This window comes from Melospiza melodia, chromosome 13 (assembly GCF_035770615.1).
Source record: "Melospiza melodia melodia isolate bMelMel2 chromosome 13, bMelMel2.pri, whole genome shotgun sequence".
Taxonomy (NCBI): domain Eukaryota; kingdom Metazoa; phylum Chordata; class Aves; order Passeriformes; family Passerellidae; genus Melospiza; species Melospiza melodia.
The window spans coordinates 10,522,948-10,549,560 of record NC_086206.1 but is presented as its reverse complement, the minus strand read 5'-3'; the positions used below and the strand labels follow the sequence as shown (position 1 = coordinate 10,549,560).

At 40.0% G+C, this 26,613-nt stretch overlaps 2 protein-coding genes across 7 annotated transcripts in view; one reads left to right on the top strand and one right to left on the bottom strand.

The window, feature by feature from the left end:
• The first annotated feature begins 1,860 nt into the window (after positions 1-1,860).
• On the top strand, positions 1,861-15,377 carry BRD7 (bromodomain containing 7). 2 transcript variants are annotated; one of them, XM_063167761.1, is made up of 17 exons: positions 1,861-1,962; positions 2,308-2,516; positions 2,920-3,049; positions 3,427-3,484; positions 4,585-4,729; positions 5,862-5,972; positions 6,298-6,482; positions 7,264-7,387; positions 7,993-8,068; positions 8,585-8,692; positions 9,315-9,447; positions 10,211-10,322; positions 11,447-11,503; positions 12,313-12,424; positions 12,573-12,716; positions 13,782-13,925; positions 14,866-15,377. In XM_063167761.1, the coding sequence occupies exons 1-17, from the start codon at positions 1,914-1,916 to the stop codon at positions 14,928-14,930; spliced, it is 1,962 nt and encodes a 653-aa protein (XP_063023831.1). In that variant the 5' UTR covers positions 1,861-1,913; the 3' UTR covers positions 14,931-15,377. The 2 variants fall into 2 exon arrangements, with proteins under 2 accessions (XP_063023831.1, XP_063023832.1); XM_063167762.1 differs by lacking the exon at positions 14,866-15,377 and adding an exon at positions 14,698-14,841.
• A 1,178-nt stretch (positions 15,378-16,555) lies between these two features.
• The window catches only part of ADCY7 (adenylate cyclase 7), a 60,849-nt gene continuing 50,791 nt past the window's right edge, over positions 16,556-26,613 (bottom strand). For all 5 annotated transcript variants that reach the window (XM_063167758.1, XM_063167756.1, XM_063167760.1 and 2 more), the window contains 10 exons: positions 26,358-26,420; positions 25,639-25,677; positions 24,203-24,360; positions 22,976-23,057; positions 22,255-22,410; positions 21,499-21,645; positions 20,952-21,059; positions 20,085-20,199; positions 19,467-19,591; positions 16,556-19,349 (listed from right to left, as the gene is read on the bottom strand). In XM_063167758.1, the coding sequence (XP_063023828.1) occupies positions 19,203-19,349; positions 19,467-19,591; positions 20,085-20,199; positions 20,952-21,059; positions 21,499-21,645; positions 22,255-22,410; positions 22,976-23,057; positions 24,203-24,360; positions 25,639-25,677; positions 26,358-26,420 (1,140 nt within the window). In that variant the 3' untranslated portion in view covers positions 16,556-19,202. The remainder of the gene's footprint in view (positions 19,350-19,466; positions 19,592-20,084; positions 20,200-20,951; positions 21,060-21,498; positions 21,646-22,254; positions 22,411-22,975; positions 23,058-24,202; positions 24,361-25,638; positions 25,678-26,357; positions 26,421-26,613) is intronic.

Genomic DNA, 26,613 nt, shown 5'->3' with positions numbered 1-26,613 from the left:
GAGTAGGATACCAAATGACAGTAATGTAACCAGCAAAATGCAAAACAAAGCTGTCACATCTGATTACACTCCCAGTGACTGAATGGACGGCAGACAAGAGATTTTCTCGATCTTCACAACCTCTCAAAATAAACCTCGTATTGCTGTACAGCCATACATATCATAAATTTCTAATTAACAACTTTTTTTTTTCTTTTTGGCTATAAAACATCATTTATGATTCAACAAACTTGAGGAATACTTACAGGACTATTGTGTGGGAATAAATTAAAGCTTCTCTTTTGAAATAGAAACAGTTTGTTTTTGCACTCCAGACTTCAGAGAAGTGAAATTTCAAGATGCACTATTGAAGAGGTCTTGGCAGAAAACAATACCTACACAGTGCTGTTGAAACAGCAATGACTGCAGCTTAAGCAATAGCAACAATACACTATTAACTTTGAAAGACTATACTACTAGTGCTGCATTCAGTTTTGAAAAACCATTGCTTGTTTTGGAAGCACTCCCATGCAAGGCAAATGGGCAACTTCCAGCATTTCTAGGAGATCAGAAATTCTTATTTTTGACCTGTAATGGACAATATACATACTTTCCTTAGAGTTTTAACCTGATTGTAAAGTATTTGCTTTCAACTCTAGTGAGCAGGTTTAGGCACTCAGCCAGCAAGGCAGAGCCTGTCCCAGCCAGGGCACAGGAGAGACCTGTCCCTTGGATGGGTACAGCCTCTACACACCTCTGCCGCCTTCCTCGGGTGGATACATCCTCTGCTCCCCTCACTGGTACAAATTTAGGCACGGGTTCTCAAACTCCAGCAGCAGCGAGCCTTTGTTCCAGATTAAGGGTGTGGTGAGCCAGAGCCCGGCCGGCAGCAGCGGCCAGGTGGTGGCCACATCGCAGCTAAGAAGCCGGCAAAACTCGCAGGGCATCCAGCCGGGAGCAGAGTAACCTCTGCTGTCAGAAGGACAGACTGCCACAGCACCCCGCCCGCTGCTGTCACCTTCGGCCCCTGGCACACACAGCCACGGCACGGGACATTCTGCGGCACCGGGTTCTGCCAACCCGCAGGACTCAGGCCGAGTACTCTGGCAGTGGAGTCACCGTCCCTGGGGTGGTCAGGGACAGACCGGACGTGGCCCTCAGTGCCAGGGTGTGGTTGGCACGGTGCTGACCGGTCACAGGAGCGACAGGATGGCGCCGGGGGTCCCTTCCAACCTCAGTGATTCTGTGGCTCCGTGAATCCTGCCCAAGTCTGCACTGCCCCGGGTTCCCGAGGGTGGGATCAGAGGGCGCGGGCACGGCGCACCTCAGGCCGGGAGCAAGGGGCACAGCCGGGGGAGCAGCGAGGAGCTGCTGGCGGTTGCATGAAGGGAGAGGACGGGGGAGGCTGCGGGCAGGGGCAGGACAGGCGAAATCAGATAGATATTAAGGGGGGGAAAAAATCACTATTCGGGTGATCTGGCCTTGGAACAGGCTGCCCGGGGAGGTGGTGGAGTCACCATTCCTCGAGTGTTTTAAAGGTGCGTGCATGTGGCTCAGGTGATGTGCTTTAGAGGTAGTGCCGGCCTGACAGCGGGACTTGATGATTTGAAAGGGCTCTTCCAGCCTTGAGCATTCTCTGATTCGGTAGGATGCCGTGAGGGCTCTAGAGAGGCGACGCTGCCCGGGCTGCTCATAAGGGGAAATGCCCGGAGCTCGGCCCGTACAGACGCCGGGCGATCGCGGCTCGGGGATGGCGGATCCCGATCCCGCCGCCGCCCGGCCCCGCCGCCGCTCACCCGCTCACCGCCGCCCTGCGCCAGACCTCCGGCGCGCCAGGGGGCGCTGCGGCCGCCACCGCCCGCTGCAGGCCGCGCGGGCCGGGCCGGGCTCCGCCTCAACAGCGCGGCCTCTCCCGGGCGGGCCGGGCCGGGGCCATGGGGAAGAAACACAAGAAGCACAAGTCGGACAAACATCCCTACGAGGGTGGGTCCCTCCGGGGGTGGGCGGGCAGAGGCCGCCGGGCAGCGCGGCCCGAAGCGGACGCGGGCCCCGGAGCCCCCAGCGGCGCCCGCCCCGCCCCGCCGGGCCCAGCGCCGGGGCTGTTTGAGCGCTCCGGGCTGAGGCTGCGGGAGCGGGGCCCTCGCTCCGCCCGCGGGCCCGGGGACGGGAGATGGGCGGCGGGCTCGGCTCTGCGCGGGGGAGAAGCAGCTGCGGGGACTGGAAATGAGGAAATGGTGCGATGAGGAAGAGGAGCGATCGCGGGGTTATTGAGGACGGGACTGTATTTTATCTGGTACTCACACAGCCTGTTTCTCTGCCGGTTCTAAGAATATGTAGAAAAGCCCCTGAAGCTGGTGCTGAAAGTTGGAGGAAATGAAGTTGCTGAGCTGTCCACGGGAAATGCAGGACTTGATTCCAGCCTCTACGAAGACAAATCTGAACATGAAAAACACAAGGACAGAAAAAGGAAAAAGAGAAAGAAAGGAGAAAAACAAGTTCCTGGTGAAGAAAAGGAGAAAAGGAGGAGAAAAGTTAAGGTATGTGTTCATGCTACTGCATTTTAGCAAAAAATATACTTTGACTTTGTCTAGGTTTCACAGCAGAAGGTCAGCAGATATGACTGTAACTCGTATCCTTAAGCTGGAATATATTCAGCCTCGGTGTTTGAGACATTTCTGTCTCATTTTTAAAGGATACACACCACATAGCTGTCACATTTTCTAAAAACCTAATTCAGTGATACATTGCATTGTATGGCTGAATTATTTCAGTGTCCAGCAGATGGAGACAGTACATAAAGAATACGGAATTTTTAAGCACTTACAAACTATTCTTATCTTTAAACTTTGTGATTATGTTTTCAAAAATCTATAGAGCATTATGTACATAAATAATGCAGGGTTTGCAAGTGCTCTTACATTCCCATAACAATCTTTCCAGGAGGATAAAAAGAAACGAGATCGAGACCATGGAGACAGTGAGGGAGAGCAGGAGCTGAAATGTCAGACCCCGGTCAGAATGGAATTGTCACCAGAGAAACCACTGACGAGCTCTTTATCCAAGCCGGAAGGTAGGGGGAAAAAAGAAATTTCTTTTGCTAATTCATGTTTTTTGTAATTGACTCATGTTTTATTGTTCTTTGTTTACTTTTGTAGTAAGTGACTTGGCATTTTGTGCCATCTCAGTGTTTTTCTCCATCTCGTACAAAAGTTTGGAATTAGGTTTCTGTACACTTCCTTTGGTATTTCTGTCAGAGTGAGCAGAATGTCAAGTAAGGGCAATGGGAAAAGTAGATCCCCCATAGGTATTGTGGGGTTTGCTATTCTGTTATTTTCTTTATACTGAGTTCTCAAGGTGCATCAGTTTTGTTTGGTTGATTTCTGATATCTTGGAAGTGCAGTCAGTTCTGCCTCACACTGTTTCTCCCCCTCCTTGTTTTTGGTCTAGAGGTGGAGCAGACACCACTTCAGGAAGCTCTGAATCAGCTCATGAGACAGCTGCAGAGGTAATGTCTGTGCTACAGGCTTGCAGAGCTGTGAAGGGAAAATAACATCCAGTAAGGGAAGGGGCACACACAAAGCTGAGGGAAATTTTGGTAAATACATTGCCAAGAGGGCTGTTGTAGAAATTTAAGTGCTAGTTTAAGAAAGTGTGCTTAGAACTTCTCTTCAGCTTAGGCTTCTTGTGAACACCTCCAGTTTCAAGCTCATAGTAGTTTTTAAAAGCTTTCTAAACCAGTAAAGTTTTCCAATAACATGATGCTTTCTTTAGAGGAACCTTTTGAAAGGAAGGCACAAGAGGTTATAATTAGCTTGCCAAAGTTTTTTTTACCTCGAGTTCTTCTATTTTAGTGTTATTTACTATGAAAAGGAAGTATGAAAACTTCACCCATGTTCTCTGTTTTACTAACCACGTGTCTTTTTGGTTAAAACAATCAAGTCTGCAGCTTTTTCAAATAGTCTCTTATTTAAGATAATATTTCTTGACTTTAAGACTATCTGCATCTTGTACAAGAGTGGTCGGAAGATCTTTCCCTTTAGGTGTCTCACTTGAAACTTTGTTTGCAAGTTTTCTCTTATCCATAAATTTTCAAGACCTAGATGTAATGTCAGTTTCAAGAAACTTAAGCTATCAAAAGATGCCTGTTAGTTTTGGCTCTCTTTCTGTGCATACAAAAAGCAGCACTTTTGATTTTGAACTGTCTCTTCCCATCTGATAATTTCTGAGTAAGTGGTGAAACACAAGAATATTCTTATATTCTGTACATTTCTTTTACTTCTAATTATTTCTAATATGGTATAAAACACCTTTGTTAAAATGTAAAACCTTTAAAAAATTTTTGGAATTTTTTTTCTCTTTCTGGGGTGTACAGATATCAAAATGTAGAAAGAACTTCTGAAATATATTTGTAGTACTTTTTTGGTACATGGGTCTGAATATGAGCTCTTTTCAACCTTGAAAGGGAAAGATTATGCTGACATAAGCTGTTTCTCTCTTTATAGTTCTAATTTCTTTTTAGCTTAGTTATTTCCTTTCTATTTAATTCTAAACTCAGGTCTTTGTTATAAGTTGAAACATAAAAAAATGTCTTTCATTTCTTCACAGAAAGGATCCAAGTTCTTTCTTTTCATTTCCTGTGACTGACTTTATTGCCCCTGGCTATTCCATGATCATTAAAAACCCAATGGATTTTAGTACCATGAAAGAGAAGATCAAGAACAATGGGTACCAGTCCATAGAAGAATTAAAGGTAATGTTTTGAATTTTGTTTTGACTACAGAGGTGTATTATGCTCAATTGACTTGAAGGCAGTATTTTATGGGAATAGAAAGATGCCAAAATGAATCAGTACTTCTGCCTCAAGGAATGTTTCTTCTTGAATTTATGTGAGCAACTAAGTTCTGACTGTAAAAGAGAAAACACTTCTGGTTTGTAAATGTGCATCTCCAAAAGATGCAGCTGGTTTCAGGTTTTGTGCAGGATTGCAGGGTCTGTCCATTTGTCCCCCAGCATATTTTAAATCTGTTACTTTTCCCAGGCTAGTCTGGTCAGATCAACAAGTGAAGGCACTGTGAGCTTGGTTTTGTTGACAGCAGCCACTTGTCCTTGTGCTGTGGTGTGCCTAAGGGATTCAAGGCCTGGTTTGAAAACCTCCTTGAACTTCTAAAAGATCTGGGGCCTAGTTTTGTTTTCTTTTTCATCAGAAATACTCTAGTTCTTTACTGGGCTAGATTGTGTGTAATTATCAATTAGGCAGATGTCAGTTAATAGCATTGGTTTTATTTTCTCGCACATTCTTTAGATCTCCAAAACTTAAGTAGAGCATACCCTGTTGTAACAGCTGTTTCTGGTTAGTTTTTCATTTTAACTTTGTAAATGATGAGGATGTGATAAAACATTCACCTGCAGAGGCTGCAGTGAGCATAGAAGTGCAGTTTCTAGCTCACTTGAATTTCAAACAAGCACACATTTCTTCATTGTAACTAAAACTTTGGGATAGTCTTTGTAATAATTTAACTTTGCCCTGCAGCTTTTCTTTGCCTTTGTTATGTTGCTTCACTTTGTTTTAATGACTGCTGATTGGCCAGGAGGTGGGTAGTTGTAATTAAGAGGGCTTCCCTAAAACTTTGAAAACTACAAACAGTACTGAACACTTAAGAATCCTTTGAGAATGTTTTTTGGGTTGATAGATTCAAGTCTTAAAACAAAGTTACATACTTATCCCTGTTTACATTTTTAATAGATTTCTTAAATTCATTAATTAAAAGTATTTTTATAAGTTTTTTTTCCCTAAAGCTCAAGACACCCCATTTGCCACACAAATATCAGTATAGTATGCTGTAAAATTAACTTTCATTCCAAAATTATTCATGTTTGAACAGGATAACTTCAAACTGATGTGTAATAATGCAATGATTTACAACAAACCAGACACCATTTACTACAAAGCTGCAAAAAAACTGCTGCACTCAGGGATGAAGATACTTAGCCAGGTAACAAAAAGCACCAAACAAAATATTCAAAAGTATACTGCTTCTCTTTTTGATCTCTGTTTATCCCTTTTACAGGGATCTCTTGAAAATGAATAAAACCTTGCATGGTATTTGTCAAATGCTTGTATATTGGAATATAAATAGTACATTGTTTTAGTAGTGCTGCCAGACCAGTCATTGTAGAAATAGTTGCATTTAGTATTTCACCTTCTAGATTCTGTTTGTTTGCTAGTGTAACAAAGAACTCAGATAAAATGAGTTTCTATGGGTAGGTTACAAAAAGATTAATTGAAGCAGCAAATAAAAGGATTTTGATGTTATTCAGGAGAGAATTCAGAGCCTGAAGCAAAGTATAGAATTCATGGCTGACCTGCAGAAGACAAGGAAGCAGAAGGACAAGACAGATCTGCAGCAAACTGGGGAAGAGGAAAATGGTCCTGGGAAAGACAGAGGAGAACCTATGGATGGTGACACCAAAGCATTCAAAACACCCAGCAAAGAGCACAAAAAGTGAAGTATTACTGACTCACTGTAGGATACACCTTTTAAATGCTACAGAAACAAGATGACTTAGGGTAGAGTGGATGTGGGTTTCTCTCTGGTACTGCTGAGACATTTTCATCTCAAGGGATCAAAACTTACATAAAGTATCATCATCTATTAAAACCAAATAAGTTTAGAATAATTTTTAATACAATCATTTTTGAGTGTAGGTAACCACATACTGTTCATCAACTCCATTCCTTCAATTATTTTCTGGTTTAGTGTCCATTTCATGGACACTATGAAGTTTTGGAGAAAGCTTGCAAACATGTGCTTTTAAACATTTTGGTACAAACAGCTACATAGCCAATTTTGATTACTTTTTCTTTGTTTGTTTACATAGTAGTTGTATTTGAAACATGCAGCTGCTTAGCAACAGAAAGTATACTTTCTGAAATAGCTGTTCGTTTCTAGAAATACCAGATATGAAGATGGTAAATATTTAGGTAAATAAATGCTGGATACTAAAATTAAGAGCATCCAATATTCCAAGAGTATCTTAGTTTTGTAGGAGATCTTTACAGAGACCTTTACAGTTATTAACTGTAAAGTTTTACCAATGTAAACCTTTGTCATATGCCTTCCCCAGCTGTATTAAATACAGTCACATTCTATAGCACTCTTTTTTGTTGTTAGTTGTTTTGTCCACAAAACCAGAGTTAGCTAAAACTATTGTCAGAGTATCCTGGTGTGTTATTTAGCCAGCTGGTGTCCAGCTAGTCCCTAAGCTGTGTGGGTGCATTCACAGGAAGGATAAAGACCTGCTTGAAGACAAGTTACGGAGCAATAGCTTGGAAAGGGAGCAGGAGCAGATTGATCGGATTGTGAAGGAGTCCGGAGGGAAGTTAACCAGGCGCCTTGCAAACAGCCAGGTAAGCACTGGGGGATTGGGTAGCTCCTTTCCCTTTTCCATAAACCAGGTTTCCTTGACCTCTTACACCAGTTGAAACCTCATACCTGCAGCTTACACCATTTTACACCATTGATCATCTATGTAACATCATAAGGTTAAAAAAAAGTGCAATTTGAGTGCATGCTGAATTTCATCAGCAGAGCAAGTTGAGCTAAAATTTTCAATAAAGTAATAGAAAAAGATGAATAGTAGAAAGCTCAAGAAACTAAATCTGACCTGCAAAAAATCTCATAGTTTTGAAACAGACACATACCTGACCAAAGATTGTTAATATTACAGGAGAAGAAACTCTGATTAGTAATACTGTGCCTGTTTCATTTTCTACATTTTTTGTCACTTGGCCTCTGCAGAAAAATTAATATTTATCATAATATCTCAGTTCTTTGTGCCTATACCAATAATAAAATTATCTAGTGAAAGTAAAAATTTAGAGCAGCACTCAATTTTGAGTGACTGATTTCCTTTCTTATTCCTGCAGATAGGACAGTTTCATTAAATGTCATTAGTTTAAGGACCATGAATTTCAAGTACTATGTAAATTAAAATAGTCTATTCTTATTTCAGTGTGAATTTGAACGAAGAAAACCAGATGGTACAACAACCCTGGGCCTTCTTAACCCCGTTGACCTCGCTGCAGGAGGTGAGTTGGCATGGTTCAGGGAACAAGTGACTTCCACCTACCTGGCACCTTTGCAGGGGCAGATGAGCAAATCCTGGCCAAGAACTGAATGCCTCTTTCCAGCCTGATAAAGATCTGGATTGGAAGAGCTGCAGCTGAGAGATCACATAGATAGGCCTCAGCTGTGGCTGTTGTTAAGAGCAGCTGGTGGATGCCCTCAGTGCTGTTGCTTCTCTGATTTGTGTCAGCTGTTTGTGGAAGCTGCAAAAGAACACTTTTGCTGCTGGAGAATTTCTTGGGATCCTCTTATTTCTGGTCCATGTACAGAGTGCAGTGTCTGCTGAGCCAGAAGGCCACAGATGTTTTAGAATTAGGAACTGTCTGGGTCCCAGATCATTAGCATGAAGCATTTGGATAGGAAAGCACACTTTGAGAGCCATGTCCTGTTTATTTTGAGTTCTTAGCTGTGAGTATTAAATGAGTTGGTCATCTTTGTAAGCCTTCTCTGTTTCTGTATTTTGGTATGTCCTATTGCAGAGCCAGGTTACTGCCCTGTAAAGCTGGGAATGACAGCAGGAAGGCTTCAGTCAGGAGTTAATACATTACAGGGGTTCAAAGAAGATAAAAGAAACAAAGTTACTCCAGGTAAGTGCTGATTTTTAAAAAAAAATACAAATCTTTCTTTTATATAAAAAAGTGTATTTGATCTTGTTACTAGCACATAAATTTGGAACTAAGTATTTCTAAAGATAAAGCACATTATTAGATGTCCTTGCCCATGACAGAGGGGTTGGAACTGGATGATCTTTAAGGTCCCTCCCAACCCAAACCATTCTATGATTCTTTGTATCCATTGCACAATTAAACAGCACATCACAAAGTCCAGCTTAAGTTACACATACAAAAGGGGCAAGATACTTACTTTTTAACTACACTGAGAAGAGAAACAACCAGATGGGGAAAGGTTTTTAGTGGCTTTAAAAAAGCCAGGGTGGGCCTGAGAACCTTTTTCCAGCATCAAACTCTTCATGTTGTGCTAAGGCTCACAGTGGTGTTAATGACATATTTACAAATACAAATGCATTTGGTTTAGATCTGAGTAAAAATTGTTACCTTGTGAACAGATGGTGTTCTGTGAAGGCATGTTTTCACCTTAAGAAATACATTCCTTCAAAATTTTTTCTTGAGGATTGTTTTACAGCCCTTTCTCATTTCTGTCTGAAGCATACAAAGCAGGATAATAATTAATGCTATTGTTATTCATTAGTGACATACTTGAATTATGGACCCTTCAGTTCCTATGCACCAACATATGATTCAACATTTGCCAACATAAGCAAAGAAGATTCTGACCTAATCTACTCAACATATGGGGAAGACTCTAACCAAGGATCTTCCAGGTAACCCAGCAAGCAGGGTGCACAGTACAGCTCCCAAGGACAGAGGCAGTTGTGTGCAACTCTCTGCAGGATGGGCTGGCTTTGCTGTGGAGTGATGGCCCTGCTGTCTTTAGAGCTCACAGGGGTTTGTTTGTGTTAGAAACAAACACTTCAGTAGAAGAGCCTGCCTCTGTAGTAAAATTAGCCAAGTTGGAAGAATTTTTATGCTGCTGAAACCTAGGAATACACTGTCTAAACTTAGATGTATTTATAACTGAAGGACTCATGTTCAAAGCCAGAATATTGAGTTGTAGAAATGTTTATATAAACTGGTGGGATTTTTTCACATTAATTACTGCCTTGAATGAGATACAGCTTTGTATATAAAAATAATTCTAATGGTTTCTGATTTTTGATTGCAAAAATGTCAAAGTCCCTTTGTTTTGTGAGAATTGCACAAGGAGCAGGCACAGTGACACAAATTTTTAGGAAAAGGAGCAATTCTTTAGTACAGTGTAAATGTGAAGGGCCTAGGCAAGTTTGGTTTTGTGTTGATGCAGCTGCCTGAGACACTGCACTTTTCCAAGTTTTCCAGTGTCCCATTCAGACTGGATTCCTCAGCTACAGAAGGCAGGCATGATTAAACTAAAGCAATCCATTTTGATCAGATCCTGTGCTACTTTTTGTGGTTTTGTGCTGTACATACTGGTTTGAACTTACATAACATTTTTACATTAAATGTTTGATATGAAAGTCGTTATCTTAACTATCTTTATTCTTTCAGTATTCAAGATTTTTTTATGAAGTCCCAGGATTATCCTCTCTTAATGGCTGATAGTTTGCTGGATGTTCTAACTAAAGGAGGACATTCTAGAGCTCTCAGAGAACTAGAAATGGTAAGAGTGGATTTGTGTACTATCTGGTCTTTGGTTTTAGCACACAAGCTCTAAAGCAAGAGAAAGATGATGCTGATCCTATTGATGGTCTTCCTTTTAACTGATAGAATTGGAGAGTAAACACTGGTCTTTGCCTTCAGTGGCAGGATTTTCTGGAAAGGAATTACTGTATTGTTAATGAGTGAATATTAACATATTGTACATAGAAATATAATTATCCAGTCTTTGTCCATTATCCCATTCCCATTATCACTCTTGTTTCAAGACCAATAAGCAGTTGTTTAAAAATAAGGTCATCATTGACAGGCTTTTTTTTTCCATTAAAATTTTAGCACATTCCTAGCTGCCCCTGTTTAGTTCAGGTGAATTAATATGTAGTTTTTCTTTTTACTTGGTACCATGCTTTTGTACTCAAGCATGTACTATGTAAAAATACTGAACAGTAACGTCAAAGTCTTAGGAAATTCCAGTCCTGCCCATGCTAAACATAACTGGAATCAAAGTAGTTCATTTGATAACCTTAATTGACAATCCAAGAATTATTTGAGAATCTCCTCAGAGCAGTTCCTGTTAACTAGAAGTCTTGCTTTGAGGTTCAAATCAAATCAAATCATATTGAAATAAACAGATTGTAGCCTGAATGGGTCAAATATTACCTAAGTTAATACTAGAAAAAGTTCATGGACCTTTTTGCCTCAGCTCACACCTTTCCTTAGCATTACATGTTATCTCTTTTCTTATACCCAGTAGTGACACTGACTGTCAGGGTCTGGCCTCTTACTCTGGCAGTATTAAGAGAAATACAATTGCATAGAGAAACAGAAAACATTTCAGCCTCTAATAACCACCCTTCCTCTTCTTCCTGCCCCCCAGTAAATAGTCTCTGATGTTACATCACTGTGAACTTTGCAAAGAGAAATAAAACCTGAGCTGAAAAACTGTATTTCAGTAAACATTAGTACCCCAAGAAAGACCCTGAAAAATAGCTGCATTATAACTTGTTTTACAGTGAAAGGACATTATGGCATTGCATACTTACCTAAAATATGGCATCTTGTAAGATCTTACTTGGAATTTAAAAGAGTAATTTTAACATCTTCTTTAAAAATCCTTTCTTTGTTCAGCCGTGTGAGGAAGCTGAAGGCCCACAGGAAAGAAGTGATGCAATGAAAGATGTAAAGGTAAAATTTTTCCTTATTAATTAACTTCTCCAACCAACCTGTCCAAGCTCACAGTTATAAAATGGCCTAAAATTTTCAGGGCTGTACAACAACACTGAGACTTGGACAAGCTGCAAATCTTCTGAAAATTGTGTGCCCCTTTGTAGGCATGAGGAGAGTAAGGTTCTCAAAAACATTATGTCTTAACTCTCCGTCAAGAGAACTGGAAGAAAATACTTATGTATTTTTGTTTGTGGTTGTTTGGAACTATAGATTTGTTTCTATCTTAATCTAGTTTCGTTTAACATGAATTTGTAGTGTGAGTGTAAGATGCCACATGATGTGTAGCAGTCTTTGAGAAGTTCTCACTTTGTGCCCCTTATGGGCAATACATTATAGATCTCCAATCATTCCACCCAAACTTTGCTCAGTTAGAGAAAGCAGTTCTAGGGCCAGGGGTGCTCTCCTGAAGCACCTCTTCATCTGCAACCAGATCTTTATCTGGTTTATCAAATCTCCTTTAGGTGAGCTGAAGCAATTCTTAAACTGTTTTTTAATTGGGATGCAGGTCTTAAGTTACCACATCATTTGTGCCTATCCCCAGTGGTTTTGGCAGATGCTGATTTCTATTTGCATATGAAATAGAATGAGTAAACAAGAACTGTAGAACAGTAAGTTATAGAGTGTCTTTTCAGCTTTCCCTCTGTATGTTCACTTTTGTAGAGCAGGCTAACTTCACCTTTGTGTTCTGATCTTCCCCAGACAATTTTGTTGTTTCAAGGCTGAGCTAAGTATTATCTAAATTATTGCTTGCTGGGGTTTTCTTTCAGATTGTGGAAATTGATATTGCTGCCAGGTTGGACGCTGCTAATAGTGACAGACTGACAGCTCTAAAGGCAGTTACAAACTTTGGCATGCCTATAGAAGAGTTTGATTCTGAAGGTGAGTCTTCCTTCCTTCCTGAGGTAGTCAAAGTTCTGATATGTCTTACTCCTTCAGTTTCTCAGTCCCTTACAATGTTTTGTATCATAAAGTAAATAAACTTTACTTAGATCTTACTAGTCAGGACTTTCTTTTTCTCTTTAAACAGAGGCTGAAATCTTCCAAAGGAAACTTGATGAAACAACAAAGCTGCTCAGAGAACTCCAGGATGCTCAGAATGAACGACTGAGCACAAAACCACCCCCTAATATGATTTGTCTTCTGGGTCCATCTTACAGAGAAATGCACTTGGGTAAATACACTTTTTCTGATCATTCTTCCAGAATTGATGAAGTCCCAACTGGTATCAGCTCCAAGAAAAAAAATCTCAAGGGCTGTAGTGTAGATGATGTGCTGTGTTAGGCCTAGAGGATTAACTTAAACTTCTTTGGATGTAAAGCCAGATGAAAATCTTGAATAGTAATTACAAGTAGTCCCTCTTTATTCCTAAATGTCCCTAGAAGTGATTGAAGCTTCTGTATGCCATGGGGCAGACAATAGCCAAGTACCAATAACTTCTGAGTTTTGCAGTGTCTTTGAACAGGTCTACTGAAGTATAACCAAGTTATTATTGCAAAGCCAGCTTTGGTTCAGGATGGATCTGGTTATCAGTCTGTTGAGTTACACTAATTAATACCAGTCATACATTCTTTAGTTATTTGAGCAAACCTGCTTGTCTCACAGATCAGCTACACAGCTTTTGTTAATGGCAGCCCTCTAAGACAGGACTGTGTGCAGAGTGCCTGTTTGGCAAGTAAAACTGACCTGTGCAAGGCTGTTCATGGTCTAAACTAGACCACATGGATGTGATTAGATAATCTCCCCATTACTTAAGAAATATGACCAAGTCTAAACCAGATCAAATACTATCTTTTTTTATGTTTCACTACTTATGGCTTCCTTCTTGAGGGAAAACCACATTTGTAGCAACAAGAACAGTCTCTCTTTATATCCAAAGCTTTGTACTGAATCCCAGATTCCAGCTATTACTAACAGCAGTGCTGTGTGGGTGCCACCAGCCCTCTCTCAGCTGCTGCATGTGTGGCCCAGGTTTCATTAACTTACTCTTTAACTTCTGGTGTTTCCTGATGGTAGCAATCCTTGGCCAGCAGCTGTTCATTCCTCCTGTTCTTCTCACCTTGTCTCTTGGTTCCCAGGATGTCTTGCATGGCTGCACACAGAACAACACAGCTCTTCTGGTCTAGAAATATTATTTAACATAGTTGCCTTTGTACTAAATAATTGCACTGTTTGCTGGGTGATCCAGCAATTTGGTGTCTATATATAGCATATAAACACATCCTCTTGTCTTTCCCAGCGGAGAGAGTAACCAATAACCTGAAGGAGCTGGCCCAGCAAGTGACGCCCGGTGACATCGTCAGTACCTACGGCATCCGGAAAGCAATGGGAATCTCGGTCCCTCTGCCCGAGACAGAGGACAGCTGGGTAGATTTGACAGAGGGTGAGTATATGAAAACATCTGGTAGCATCTGTTCAGCTGGAACAAAACCACATCTGCAAATCCTTAGACTGGCTTATGGTAAAACTTTGCAGTAGTGTGGTTCCAATTTTCAGTTCTTCTCTCCTTTTTAAATTCTGTTTTAAATGGAAAGTTGCTGCCTTTGGTCTCAGTCCAAATTGAATCTTTTGTGTGTATGGAACCTTGGTTCAGCTACACGGTTACTTTACAATCCATCTTACAGCACTGCCAGATTTTAAATCTCAGTAATACATTTAATTTTAGTTTTTCCATTTTGCTTGCGGTTGCAAGAGAGGAGTTAAAATTCCTCACTTGCTAAAATGAGAACATCGTGATTCCTTCTTCTCCAGGCTTTGGCTGTGCACTCCTTTTGCTTAGTTTGGCCAGCTGTCATGCTTTGGAACCTGACAGTGTGAGTTCAGCTCACCCCATCCAGACAAAAGTAGTGGCTGTTTTTGCTGGATTAGGGAGTCTGGTCAGTGGAATCAGTGCCAGACCCTCTCCTTCCTCATTTATAACATGCACAGCAAAAGAGCACCCAGAGTTAGGGCAGGGCAGGAAGAATTTCCTCTCACAAAACATAATTCACATAACAAACTTACTCAATTTGTGGTTTATGAAAGTTTTCATTAAATAACATTTTAACTGAAAGAGCAGGATTAATTCAGGAACTCATTCTTATTTTTAAGGAAACTGCTCAAGAAATTTCAGTTTCAAAATTATTGAGCCTTTTCTTTTCCATAACATTACACAGAGGCTTTGTAACAGAACCAAATGAAACTCAGGATTTTCTGGGACTGTTGAAGAGCAAACACCTAACTGCATAAAAAAACAAAAGAGCTGAGGCATGATCTGCTGTAAATGCATGTCTTCACTTGAGCATTCTGTGGTCAGTGACCTGCTATCTGTTGTAAACTTTCAGACTTTGAAGAGCCTAAAAAGACCATCACTGTTCCTGAAAACGAGTGTGGTGCAGTTACAAGCTGAAGATTCTGTTCAGTTTACAGTTGTTTGTTTGATTGTTTAAGAACCAGGTAAACGTCCTTCAGGTGCATTCACCACATGTGTTTATTGTGTGTTAAACTACTTTTGTTTATTAAATTTTGGAGCTGATGGATTTTGAAGGGTTTGTATTAGTTACTTCTGCTATGTAAATGCACTAAATTATTCTTTTTGCATTCTCTGATGTTTTTTAGCTCCTCTATCGCATTTAAGTTTTCCTAAAATTACCAAGTGTCTGGAAACGTCAAAGCATAATGACAGTGTGCCTATGTATGGTGCAAGGACTCAACCAAAAGTTTATAGAAGCAATGTATAGACTTGTCTCTGAGTCTGGTTAGTGCAAACATCATTAGTGTCTGCAAATCCCCCTTTTTAAATTTACTGTGCAACTCTCATGGACATGAGGAACGGAAATAAACTTTTTATACAAAACTGGTGCAGTGTGCTGAATTAACAAATGCTCAGCTTTTGTGATACCTTGGATGTGGATTAATCTCCTCTTAGATACAGTAAGCTGTGTACTTACAGTATCCTAAACTGGAGGGCAAGCTCAGACCTGTGATCAAAAGTGAGACTAACACTGTTAGCAAGTACAAGTACATGGATGTGGTACAGTCATCTCTGAGACACTCAGGCAGACAGTTCTTACTGTTATGCCTGGATAATGGTTTAGGCCTGTTTATCAGAAAGCCTTCTCACAGCCCTGTTCACCAAAGGTGCAGAGCAGCAGCCCAGCTCTCAGGCACAGAGCTCCAGCATTGCCTGGGTACAGGTGCAGCCAGTGACACACCCAAGTAGGCTTTCCCTGTGCTCCCCATTGCTCTCACACCATCACACAGTGCTGCACACATGGCTTCTACCATAGATGTCCTTAATTTTAAATGTTGCTTTTTTTAATCCCTGATTCCAGTATAACCCTGGAGTCAAGAGGAATGAGCTGTAGGGTTCCAGCCATTGCTGATGTGTGCAGTGGCAGAGAACTGAACTAAGAGGTAACTTACATTATTGAGTATTGTGAATTCCACCCTTTCCCCTCAGTCTTCTAGCCAGCATCATCCTTGCTTCCTTCCTCCCTTCCTTCCTCTCTGAAAATGCTGCAGGAAGATTTGTTTTTAAACTTTCACAATTACTAAAATATATTGCAAAATTGTTAACTGTCAGCCTGGGTTTTTCTCCAGTAGTTTCAATTGTCCCAGAAGACTTAATAGTCACCACTGGAGTTTTTTCAGTTCTAGGTAATAGCAGCTGAATTATTACCCCAGGAAATGAATTCTTCTATTACCATTTAAATCATTTTCATGCTACAAAAGGATGACAAGATTCAGGGCAAATGTGCCAGCCAAATCCTTACTGGCTCCTTCCCTAGCATCTCATTGCCCATCACTCACCTTTTAGATGGAGCAGGAGGTCGCTGCCAGTGACAGAAGTATTTCTCATCAGCTGTTGAACACGTGGATGTCACTCTAAGCATTTTCTACTGGCAACATTTTTTAGAAAGATAAATACTGAGTTTAGTTTATCAGCAAAAACATTTCCATTAAGTGTGCAGCACTATAAAAAACATACCTCCTTTTCATGGGTATCTCCATCAAAATAATTGCAAAACCAGACATGTTTCAATAAGCTTTTTATTTCATAGTAAAAACAAAAGTTTGTTCTTTAAACCAGATTCCTAGTTCCAGATGTTATAAGCTCTTCAAATTAGATACAGTGCCATTTTTTCCACTCAAGAAAAAAAAATAATGCTGCAAGGAAGATTTTTCCACCAAGATTGTTTCTTCAATGTTAAGTTTCACAGTTCAATCTCAGGACTGCTGAAAACAATTATTTCAATACAGTTGCTTGTTAAGTTGAACTTTTTCTGTGGTTGAATATAGCTCTCATATTATACAGTTACAATTCTGGTGAGAAATTAGTCATCCTCTTTTTCATTACACACAGTTTCTAACTTCCCCAAGAAGGTTGTGCACAGCACACCAAGTGAGCATTCTTTTTAAACCTGCAACCAAACCCAACTCCTTCCCCTTTGGAAGCTGCAGCTCTTCCTGCCACTTCTGCAAATGAGGTTGAGCTGAAGTTTCCCCCAAATAAGTTACCAGCCTTCCAGGCAACATCGTGTAAACAAAAGCATTTCCAAATGCTGTTACAGACAGCAAATGTTCTTTCATAGATAACTTACATCTACAGTCTACTAGGTCTGAGAACAGGAGCACTTCAGAGCCAGCTCTATTTATAGGCATAATGCACTTTTCAAAATAGATACATGAGACAAATGGTCACTTGACCTGACATGACATCAAGGACTGCTGAAAGGAGCCTTTGACACATGCACAGTCCTGTAAAACAATAAATACCTCTAAAGAAACGTTTGCTAAACACCTGTAACTACAAATACACAACATACAAGAGCAGTAAAAGCTGTTTGAGGGTTTATTCAGCTACAACACTGACTTGCACTAACACAACAGTGAGTATGTCACTTCTTTCTTCAGCAGAGCCCATGCCTGAACTCACAACCTCAAATTCAGGTTTTCTTACATGCTGTTTTCTGTTGGAGACCTACTACACACATAGATTTGATCTACAAAACTGACAAAGACTACACATACGATTTTTAATCCACCGCTGGACAATATTTAGGTTTGTTGCTGTCTTGAAATATAGTCCCTTCCTCTTCTAAAGAAATGACACAGTAATCAGAAAGCAGCAGTGAAGCACAGGACTGCTGAAACACTTGGCCAGGATGGGTTGGTGCTAAACCCAGAAGCATTAGGAAGTGCTGTTTGTAGAGGAGGAAGGCTCAACCAGGCAGGTGTTGTACTCCCCGATCACTGTGCTGTCCAGCCCTCACCTGGTGTATGGGGAAAGGGGGAGCCCATCCTTGGTAAGGGACATAACTGGGCACAAGGTGTCAGCCTTACAAACTCCTTTCATCTCCACCAACAGCAAACGGATTTGGAGATTGCAGTAAGTAAAAAATGCCACTAACACTAAAAAGGACACTAACAGCTTAAAAACCTTACAAACTAAACTAATTTACACCATGACCACAGTGAGCTTATGAATGCTCTACTCATACTTCCAGTACTGGGGCTCTGCTGAAACATTTCATTATGAACACATTTTTTCCATACATCCTTTTGTAACCTTCAAAACCAGTTTATGAAAAAAACTGCACTGCCTTTGAAAGGCGTAGAAACTAGCCAGTGGCTGGTCAAATCATAGAAATAAGAACAGAAAAAAAAAAGCAAACCCCACCACAGTTCTGTTTATACAGTACCTGCTACTGTTTCTAATACTATTTTAGTAATTCTGTTCTTCAGCTTCCCAGCAATTCAGAACAGGTTTTTTTTTTCTTCCCTAAGTGCCCTCAAGAACACAGCATGGGATCAGAATTCCTGCTGGGATCAGCAACACCAGCTGCTGTCAGAGCCTGATCCCTGTGCTCCTCACCATCAGCTGTACTTTTTGAAACTTAAAGTAAAAAATTAAAGATTTACCATGACAGAACAAAATGCACATACAGACAGACACTAATTACAGAGAAATACATTATATCACATGTTCTCCTTTGTAAACACACTGAACTAGATTAAAGTTATTTCTGATCAGCTCTTGGTCATGAAAACATTTGCATAACACAAGGTACTGCTGTGGAGGAGGCAGGGTGGTGAAGTGACCCCACACTGTGCAATTCAGGTTTTTTTCCCAAAAGCTCAGCACAGTTATCATGTGACACACTTGAGTTTCCTTGCATTCCTCTTCCCATTACTCAGCTGTCTTGTGCTGTGCCGTGTGTTCAGCATTAAAAGCAGGACAGCAGTGCCCTCAGTATCAGCACACACATCAGGACAAACACAATACTGGAAGCAGGTGTGTGTCAAGCAGGCAATGGAATGTTTTAACACAGGAATGAGTTCTACAGTGCATCCACACCGGTTGTCACTGGTGCTGTTAAGACTCCCAGTGCAGGTAAGGAAAGCAACTAACTGAAAATGCTTCATGGCAATTCCAGGTAAATCCTCAAATTACTTCAGGAAAAGGTAGTCTTTTTCAGACTGATGGTTGTGTATCTCCTAGGAACTTCTCAGAATTCTTCTTTATTAAAAAAAAAATTCTCTCATCTTGAGATGTAGAAGAGATAGGAACAGTATATACATGTTTTTAGAATAAAGTCCTTCACATAAGGAGGGAAATTCTACGTCTTCACAGAAGGGAGGCAGATCTAAGTCTATTTTGATTAACTTCATTGTAGCCTCAGTTCAGTCCCATGCCTTGGAATTTGGCTGTCTCAGTGCAAACAAAGTAAGTCCTCAGTTCTCCCTTGCCTTTGACATTAATGAGTCCCCTACATTCACATGAGTATCCCAGCTCCTGTAGTATTTTGCTTGTTTCTTCAGTGACCTTTGTGTGAAAAGAATTAGAAACTCTTGTGAAATTCTTCTGATTATTCACATTAAAACAAAATTCCACAACCAATTAGAAATAATGCCTTGGAAATTGCAAGGCTCATAGTTTTACCTGGATCTTGCCAAGCTCCCCTGTGGTCTCCATTCTGCTGGCAACATTAACAGTGTTGCCCCAAATGTCATACTGAGGCTTCCGGGCACCAATCACACCAGCAATCACAGGGCCATGATTGATCCCTGCAGAAACACAGGCAGGTGTCATTACTGAGCTAGAAAGGGATGTGATTGTGTTAGCTGTAGCTTCAGGGGAAAAAAACATCCCAAAGCTTAACTCTGCAACACCTTTCTAGCAATCAGTATTAGTGCTGTTCTATATAAGTATTCATACTGAGGCTCAGGAGGTCCAGGGCACAAAGCGAAATTCTGCTCTTCTACTTTTAATATATAGAAATGAGCATGGTAATGTCAATACTGTCTTTAGTCAACAGTCACTAACAGGGTACTTCACTCTTCATCTGTATCTTTCATTTCCTCCAAAGTCATCCAGCTGCACTCTTCCTGCTGCCCCCTCCAGCGATGAGAAAAAGCCCATCCATGGAGGAGCTTAGCCTGTCTGAACAGCTGGCCAGACAATATTGCCTTTGGCTATTCAGCACTTGGACCTACCTCATCCTGCCATTTCTCCCTTGTCTGAGCTGTGCAGTTGACATTCCCCACAACCAGAACTCACCCACACGGAGGCGGAAGTTGTTGAAGGAATGTCGGTTGATGCCATCCAGTTTGCTCATCAGGGCAATCCCATACTCCACCATAATCCCAATGTGAGCGTGCTGCCTTTCCCTATCCTGTGCAAGTCATAACACAGGTTAATTAGAACCAAATTGCAACATGAAAGGCTGTGTCAGGCTGCTACTCCAAAGCAGTACTAGAGTGACTGGAGTGTTTATAAGGATGAGATCACTCATCCTTGTCAATTCAGAATTTCAAAACTCCATTAAATACAGTTGGGATGTCTATGAGGCAACAAGCCTGATATGATTAAATTTCCTAACAAATTATTTTCTGTCCTTAAGGGTTTCACCTTTAATTTTACATATTTTGGGTATATTATTATGTGCATCTTAATGTCATACACAAACCTGCTATACTGAAAATGGGCCGGAGAAATTGGTATTAATTCTTCTGGGTAACAGACCTAATGTGGCACTTGAGGATTCTCTTTCTGTGCCAGTTCTCAGGTATCACAAAAAGCTACTGTCCAGCTCTGAGATGGCCTTTTCTTTGGCTCCCACTCTTTGACTCCCTTATTATTAGAGCCCTTCTCTTATGCATCTAGGAATGTTAAACTACTGGAATCAAAGATGAAAGATGTAAAAGGTATGCTGGGATTACAGACTGAAAACCTTAATTCAGAAATAAAATGGAACTAGGAGATAGATAGTGAATTCAACAGGAGACAATATAATTTTGTCACCTTTTTTAACATTTCACAAAGTGACTGTTAGTGATTTACTTTTTCACAGCATGTTACATTTTGTTACTTTGAACACACCTTTGCACCCACAGAATTCTGAAGGCAGATTCAGAGCCAACATACCTGGTTGTTCTCCTGGCCTGGTGTAACACTGAGACCAGCTGCTGCCATGTAAGTACTTCCAATTGTTTTTATTTTTTCAACACCACTAAATTTAGGTTTTAACAAGAGCTGTTGGAATGGAAAGAAAACAAAAACTTGAGACTTTATTACCTCATTTCAGTGTAGTATTTAACCAGAAATCTTATACTGTCTATCATAAGCATTAAACATCTCTAGCAATACCATCACTCACATGAAGATTAGATAAAATACTGAGGATTAGTTTCACAGTTTTGCTCTATCCACTCACAGGAGAAATGAAGGCACTGAAGTACTGAAATAAAGTCCCTAAAGTCAGGACTCTCAAACCATACTTCTAATAGATTTCATGATGTACTTGAAAATCCCAACCAGATGAGAAAATATCTTTCAAGGTTGCAAGGCTGAAGTCAGAATATTAGTACAGCATAAAAATGGTTTTTCCCCCTCTAATGCTCACAGATCTAGTGAAACATTCATTTTGCACTAAATATGTAATCCAGTGCTTTTATGACAGAAGCTTAATTACCTCATCAAAATCAGCAATGATTTCATTTAACAGCCTCAAGCATTCCAAGCCTTCTTTGTTGACATCACATTCAGTGTAAAAAACCTTAAAATCTGGTACTGATGCAAACATGACACAGACACAGTCATAGGATTGATGGTACCAGTCCTAAAGGAAAGCAATAAACCCACAGATTGTCAGCAGCCACATTCCCCCACAGGTACTCACACTCACGATAATTGTTTGTAACCAGTAATCAAATTACAGCTTTCCTATGAAGTCAACCACATCTCTTATTCTATCAGAAACATTAACAAAGTGGATTTGCCTAAGGAAAAGCTAAGATTCCTTAAAGATACCTTAAGCATTTTCATCTACTTGGACACTGTCACTCTTCTGAGACACAGCTGGCAGATGACATGCTGGCAGAATGATATTTCTTAAAAAAAAAATCATTATCAATGAACTTTTCTCTGGGAGACACTATATGCTCCTCAACTCATATCTCTAAAAACTATGGCCTATCCTCTCTGGTAAAGTACAGTCTTTGGAAAGCAGTAGATCTCATTTAAATATTTGCCAAACTTAAACTGTGTCCTGAAGCTGAACTACTAATTCTGAGAACAGATTTCAGGGACTGACACTAGAAGGTCTTAGAATACAAACAAGAGGCAAAGATTGCAGAGGCTTACAGTCTGTGTTCTTTTTCACATCATGTGTACTATATATCACAGAAACCCAATTTGCTGTCCCTCACATAGGGGAGGCTCAACACACCTCATTTCGTTTTTCTCCAATGAAATATGCGGCAACATGTGCTGGAAGAACATTTTCCAGCAAAAGCCTGTTAACATTCTCCATAGTTTCAAATTGTTCATGTTCCTTTTTAAACTTATTCTTCCACAGACAATCCAGTCGACAGTAATAGTCAATCTGCAAAGAGATCAAATATGATAAATTAAATCCATAAAATAACACACTGAAAAATATTAGGAAATTTTCTGAAGAAGTGTAGTAGCAATAGTTTATTCAAGGCCTTTTGAGTCTATATAGTTATGAAAAATGTGCTTTGAGAGCAAAGGTCAGAAAAATATGAAGCAGCCACTAAGACCAAATGTCATTTGATACCATCAGGTGTATTTACCAAAATGACACTTTAGTAACATAATTATTTTTATCTTGAATTGCTAGGTTGATTTAGAATGAATACTCGTATATAAATACAGATAGATCAAAACTGGAAGAACCAGGAATTTCTCACAACTGTGGTGCAAACACTGTTGAAAACCAGAAAAACGTTCCCATCCTTCGACAGAAAAAATTCTTTCATTACCAAAACCTAATTACAAGTGTGTTATCTGCAAGACCAGAATACTAAAAAAAGACAAAAAATATATACTCATTAAAAGTACAATTTCAAGGAACAACACTTTTGCATTTTATTTAAATCAACTTGCTGCAAGTAAAGGAACTACAGGATTGCATTTTAAATACATACCTGCTTTGCAAGTAAAACTAGGGTTATGTAAAACAGAACCAGATATAAATTAGTCATTATCCTTGGCTCTTTGATGAAAAACCTGAAAATAAGAAAGCAATACAAAGTCATCTGTATGCTTTGAGAAAATCTGCACACTGGAGGGTTGGGGTGTGAGGTGAGGGAAGAGGGTGTCTGTCCACACTGGCACCACAGGGTCACTGTTCATGTGTGCCACTGGCTGGCTGGGGACAGGTCCTGTCCCAACACCCAGAAAGGATTGTCAGCCAGTCCAACACTTGGAATGATGCATGGCACATCACAGCACACTGGGTGTTGAAACCTTGCTCCAGTAGCTGTTGTGAGATGCTGAGTGAGATGCTCAAGTAATCAGGGCTTTATCTTAATGGAGCTATCTTAATTTCCACCAGACTGAGTTTCAGCTCCCACACCACCCTACAAAAACACCGCCAACAAAACCCTGAGGTAGTAAAAAACACTCTTATTTGTGGAAGGAAAGACAATAACAAATTTTAAACCTGAATTCCTAAGACAAAGACAGCAGTTAAATTATATCTGTATCTGAATCACCACTCGTATTTCATAGTAAGATCAGTCTTACCACATATATTACTTTTTACAAATGCAAATTAAATTCTCATCATATGAATGATTAAGTTCACTCAAGCTTTTTTAAGGTGTGCTCACAGGTTACAGCCCCTGCAAAATAAAATTATTCTAATCTTCAACTATGAGACTATGCAGAGGAATCTGAGAAAGAGTTCAAAACTAACAGTGAAGCCTTTGCATGTGATTTCTCTTCAGTATTTTCAGTTTCTGCAATTAGATCAGGTAAATTACTGTTACTATTCAAAGTACCTGTAAGAGTTCACCAACCTTGACTACCAAGCTTGAACCTCAGACTTTTAGCAAGGCTTTTGTTCACAACTTAAGATCAACCTTTCTATGACATTAATATTCTACTCTCCAGTCCTTAATGTAATCCAAGGCTCCTAGGGATCTCAGAAGCCACATGACAGAATTTTTTCAGAGAACATACACTTTGTTTAAAAAGTATATGTAAAAAAAGGTGGCATGGTCTAATAGAATTTCCATGTTGTTAACTTTACAGAAAGGTTTGCACTGTCTGGCTTACATGATTTTGATATTTCAATATTCCAGTAAGTGCACAAAAATCTAACACTTCCTTAAATGAAACATAAAAGGATGAGAAACTTTACAGTGCACCTGGTACTGTTGCCATCGTTGTCTTTGTGCTGAAGGGTATTAAAAATGATGAGGTAGACAGTCACAGCAATGGACAGGAGGAGAACTTTGAGTTCGAAGCTCATTTGAAGAAATACTGAGCAGGCAATGAACCCCAATATACAGCAGTAAGCATAATACTGCAAAAGAGGAATGTAAAGAGTCTTTGCATTATTCAGAACTTATGTCTAAGAAATCTTCAAACCACAGCAAATACTCTGAGTTCATGGGCACTGCAATTAAAAGCAAAGAAATTGCAATCACTTAAAGCTGTATTTTTAACGGCACTAAAAGGATGAACTTAATATTGATTTTAGTTTACTTTTATAATTTGTTATGGGTAAACAAAATATTTAAACAAAAACCAATCAACATAAGTAAGCAATGCCACATAAAACCTGAAGTGTTGAGAATTTCTCTCCTGAATTTTATTAATTCAAATAATTATTTATTTAAAGTTTGAGAATAATCTAAAGTAGGTTCACAGTCCATAGAACCAGCAAGTCCAGCACTCTAACCCTATCCTGACTGTGCTTTCCCATTGTAACCTAGAGCAGATGCCCCATCCCCAGCCCCACACCAGTAACACGTGGAGACTGTGGCTGGTTATCCAGCCTGAGACTCAGCTCCTCAGAAGAACTATGATTGATGCTAAGAAGCATTATCAAGCTGTGGCCACTGTCCCCATTATGGAATTGCTGAGCACTTTGCCAGGGGAATCCCAGCTCAGGCAGGGTGTCCAAGGTCAGCCTGCAGCTGGCAGCACCAAACATGGTACCAAGAGTACCAAGAGTGTGGTGCAGACAGGGCTGCTGCCTGTAGCCACAGGCACAGGTGTCGGGTGCTCAGCTGGCACACTTCAGGCTACAAGCAACTCCAAAATTACCTCAGCTTCTGCTCCTCAATGCACAGTTTTCCCATCTGTAATAGCACTGGCCTACTACAGAACTGTGAGATTCTTGGCTAAATAATTAACATTTCTACTGAAGTGAATGAGACCAGAACAATTTATGAAGCAATTCCTAATCAGAGTCCATGTATCACACATTATACCAACTCTGTCATCCTAAGAGAGGTCTGTCAGCCACTTAAGCTCTTTCACTCTGCAAACACACTTTACTGGGACACTTGCAAGTACAGCTCTCATCTTTCAGACTCAAACACTATCATCACCCTGGTCTGCTGTTTTCTCCTTAAAGATTTAGACCTATTTCTCAGTTTGAAATTTCTAAAACCTGCAAAGAATACTTTACTTAGCACAACAACAGCAGCTGAATTATCTTGATTTCATGAACAATTTTTATGCTGTCAGATATCTAAAAAAAGTTTCCTTTTACACAGCAATAGAACCTGCCATTTGTCAGTAATGTACACCACATTCAAAGATCAGGCCTAAGTAAGATGCTTTCACTACTTACAGTTTCCTCTATGCAGGAATGAGTTGTGTTTTCAAAAGCCTGATGTTCAAACATGCAAGAACAAAAAATCACCAGGTGAGTGCAATGTGCTTTTCATTTGTGTAACTTATCATTTGTCATAAGCACCTGAATGAAAGGCTCCTCACACACCTTGCTGCACATAATTCAAAAACATATCCATCATCTAAAGGGGTGGCCAGGTGACAAAGGGGCATCCCAAATATTTGGATGAACTCAAAATAGAACACCACTTCAGCATTAGAGATAAAAAAAGTGAAACTTCCTGAAATAATACTTTTGTGTCACTAGTAAGTGCTGGATTTACTCTTACAGAAATGCTGGAGAACACCTTTCAAATATGCTGAGAGATCAAATAAATCAAAACTTCAGTTTTATACATGAATACTCCAGACTTCTGAAAATCCCCAAAGGATGCACAAGAAAGCTACATATAAAAATACAAAATATCCCTTAAAACTGCCTTGTGCCATGAGCAAGTCTTCATGTTCAATACTTAAAAAACCCCAAAACCCTATCTTTATAAATAAAAAGAAAAAATATAAAAATATTGCCATCCATCATGACATCCTACATGATAGGAGTTGGACTTGGATGATCCTTGTGGGTGCCTTCCAATTCAGGATGTTCTATGATTCTATACCTACCATCCAAGACTCATTTCATTTCAGTCCTAGAAATTAAGATGGTATTTTACTCACACAGTTGGTAGCATTGAGGTCATTTGATCCAGTAAAGTTGGCAGGTTTGTTCTTTTCAGTAGTCTTGATTTATTGAAGGGGAAGAAAAAAAAAACCCACAAAGCAAAACAAGTCAATAAAAACAGCATACAAACTAATTAGCTAATTAGGTAATCACTGATTTTTTTCCCTATATATTTTACAAAGAGTGTTGATCTGGTTGTCTTTTCACTGCTATTGAATAAATGTTGAAATACAATTGCATCCCATGTAGTTG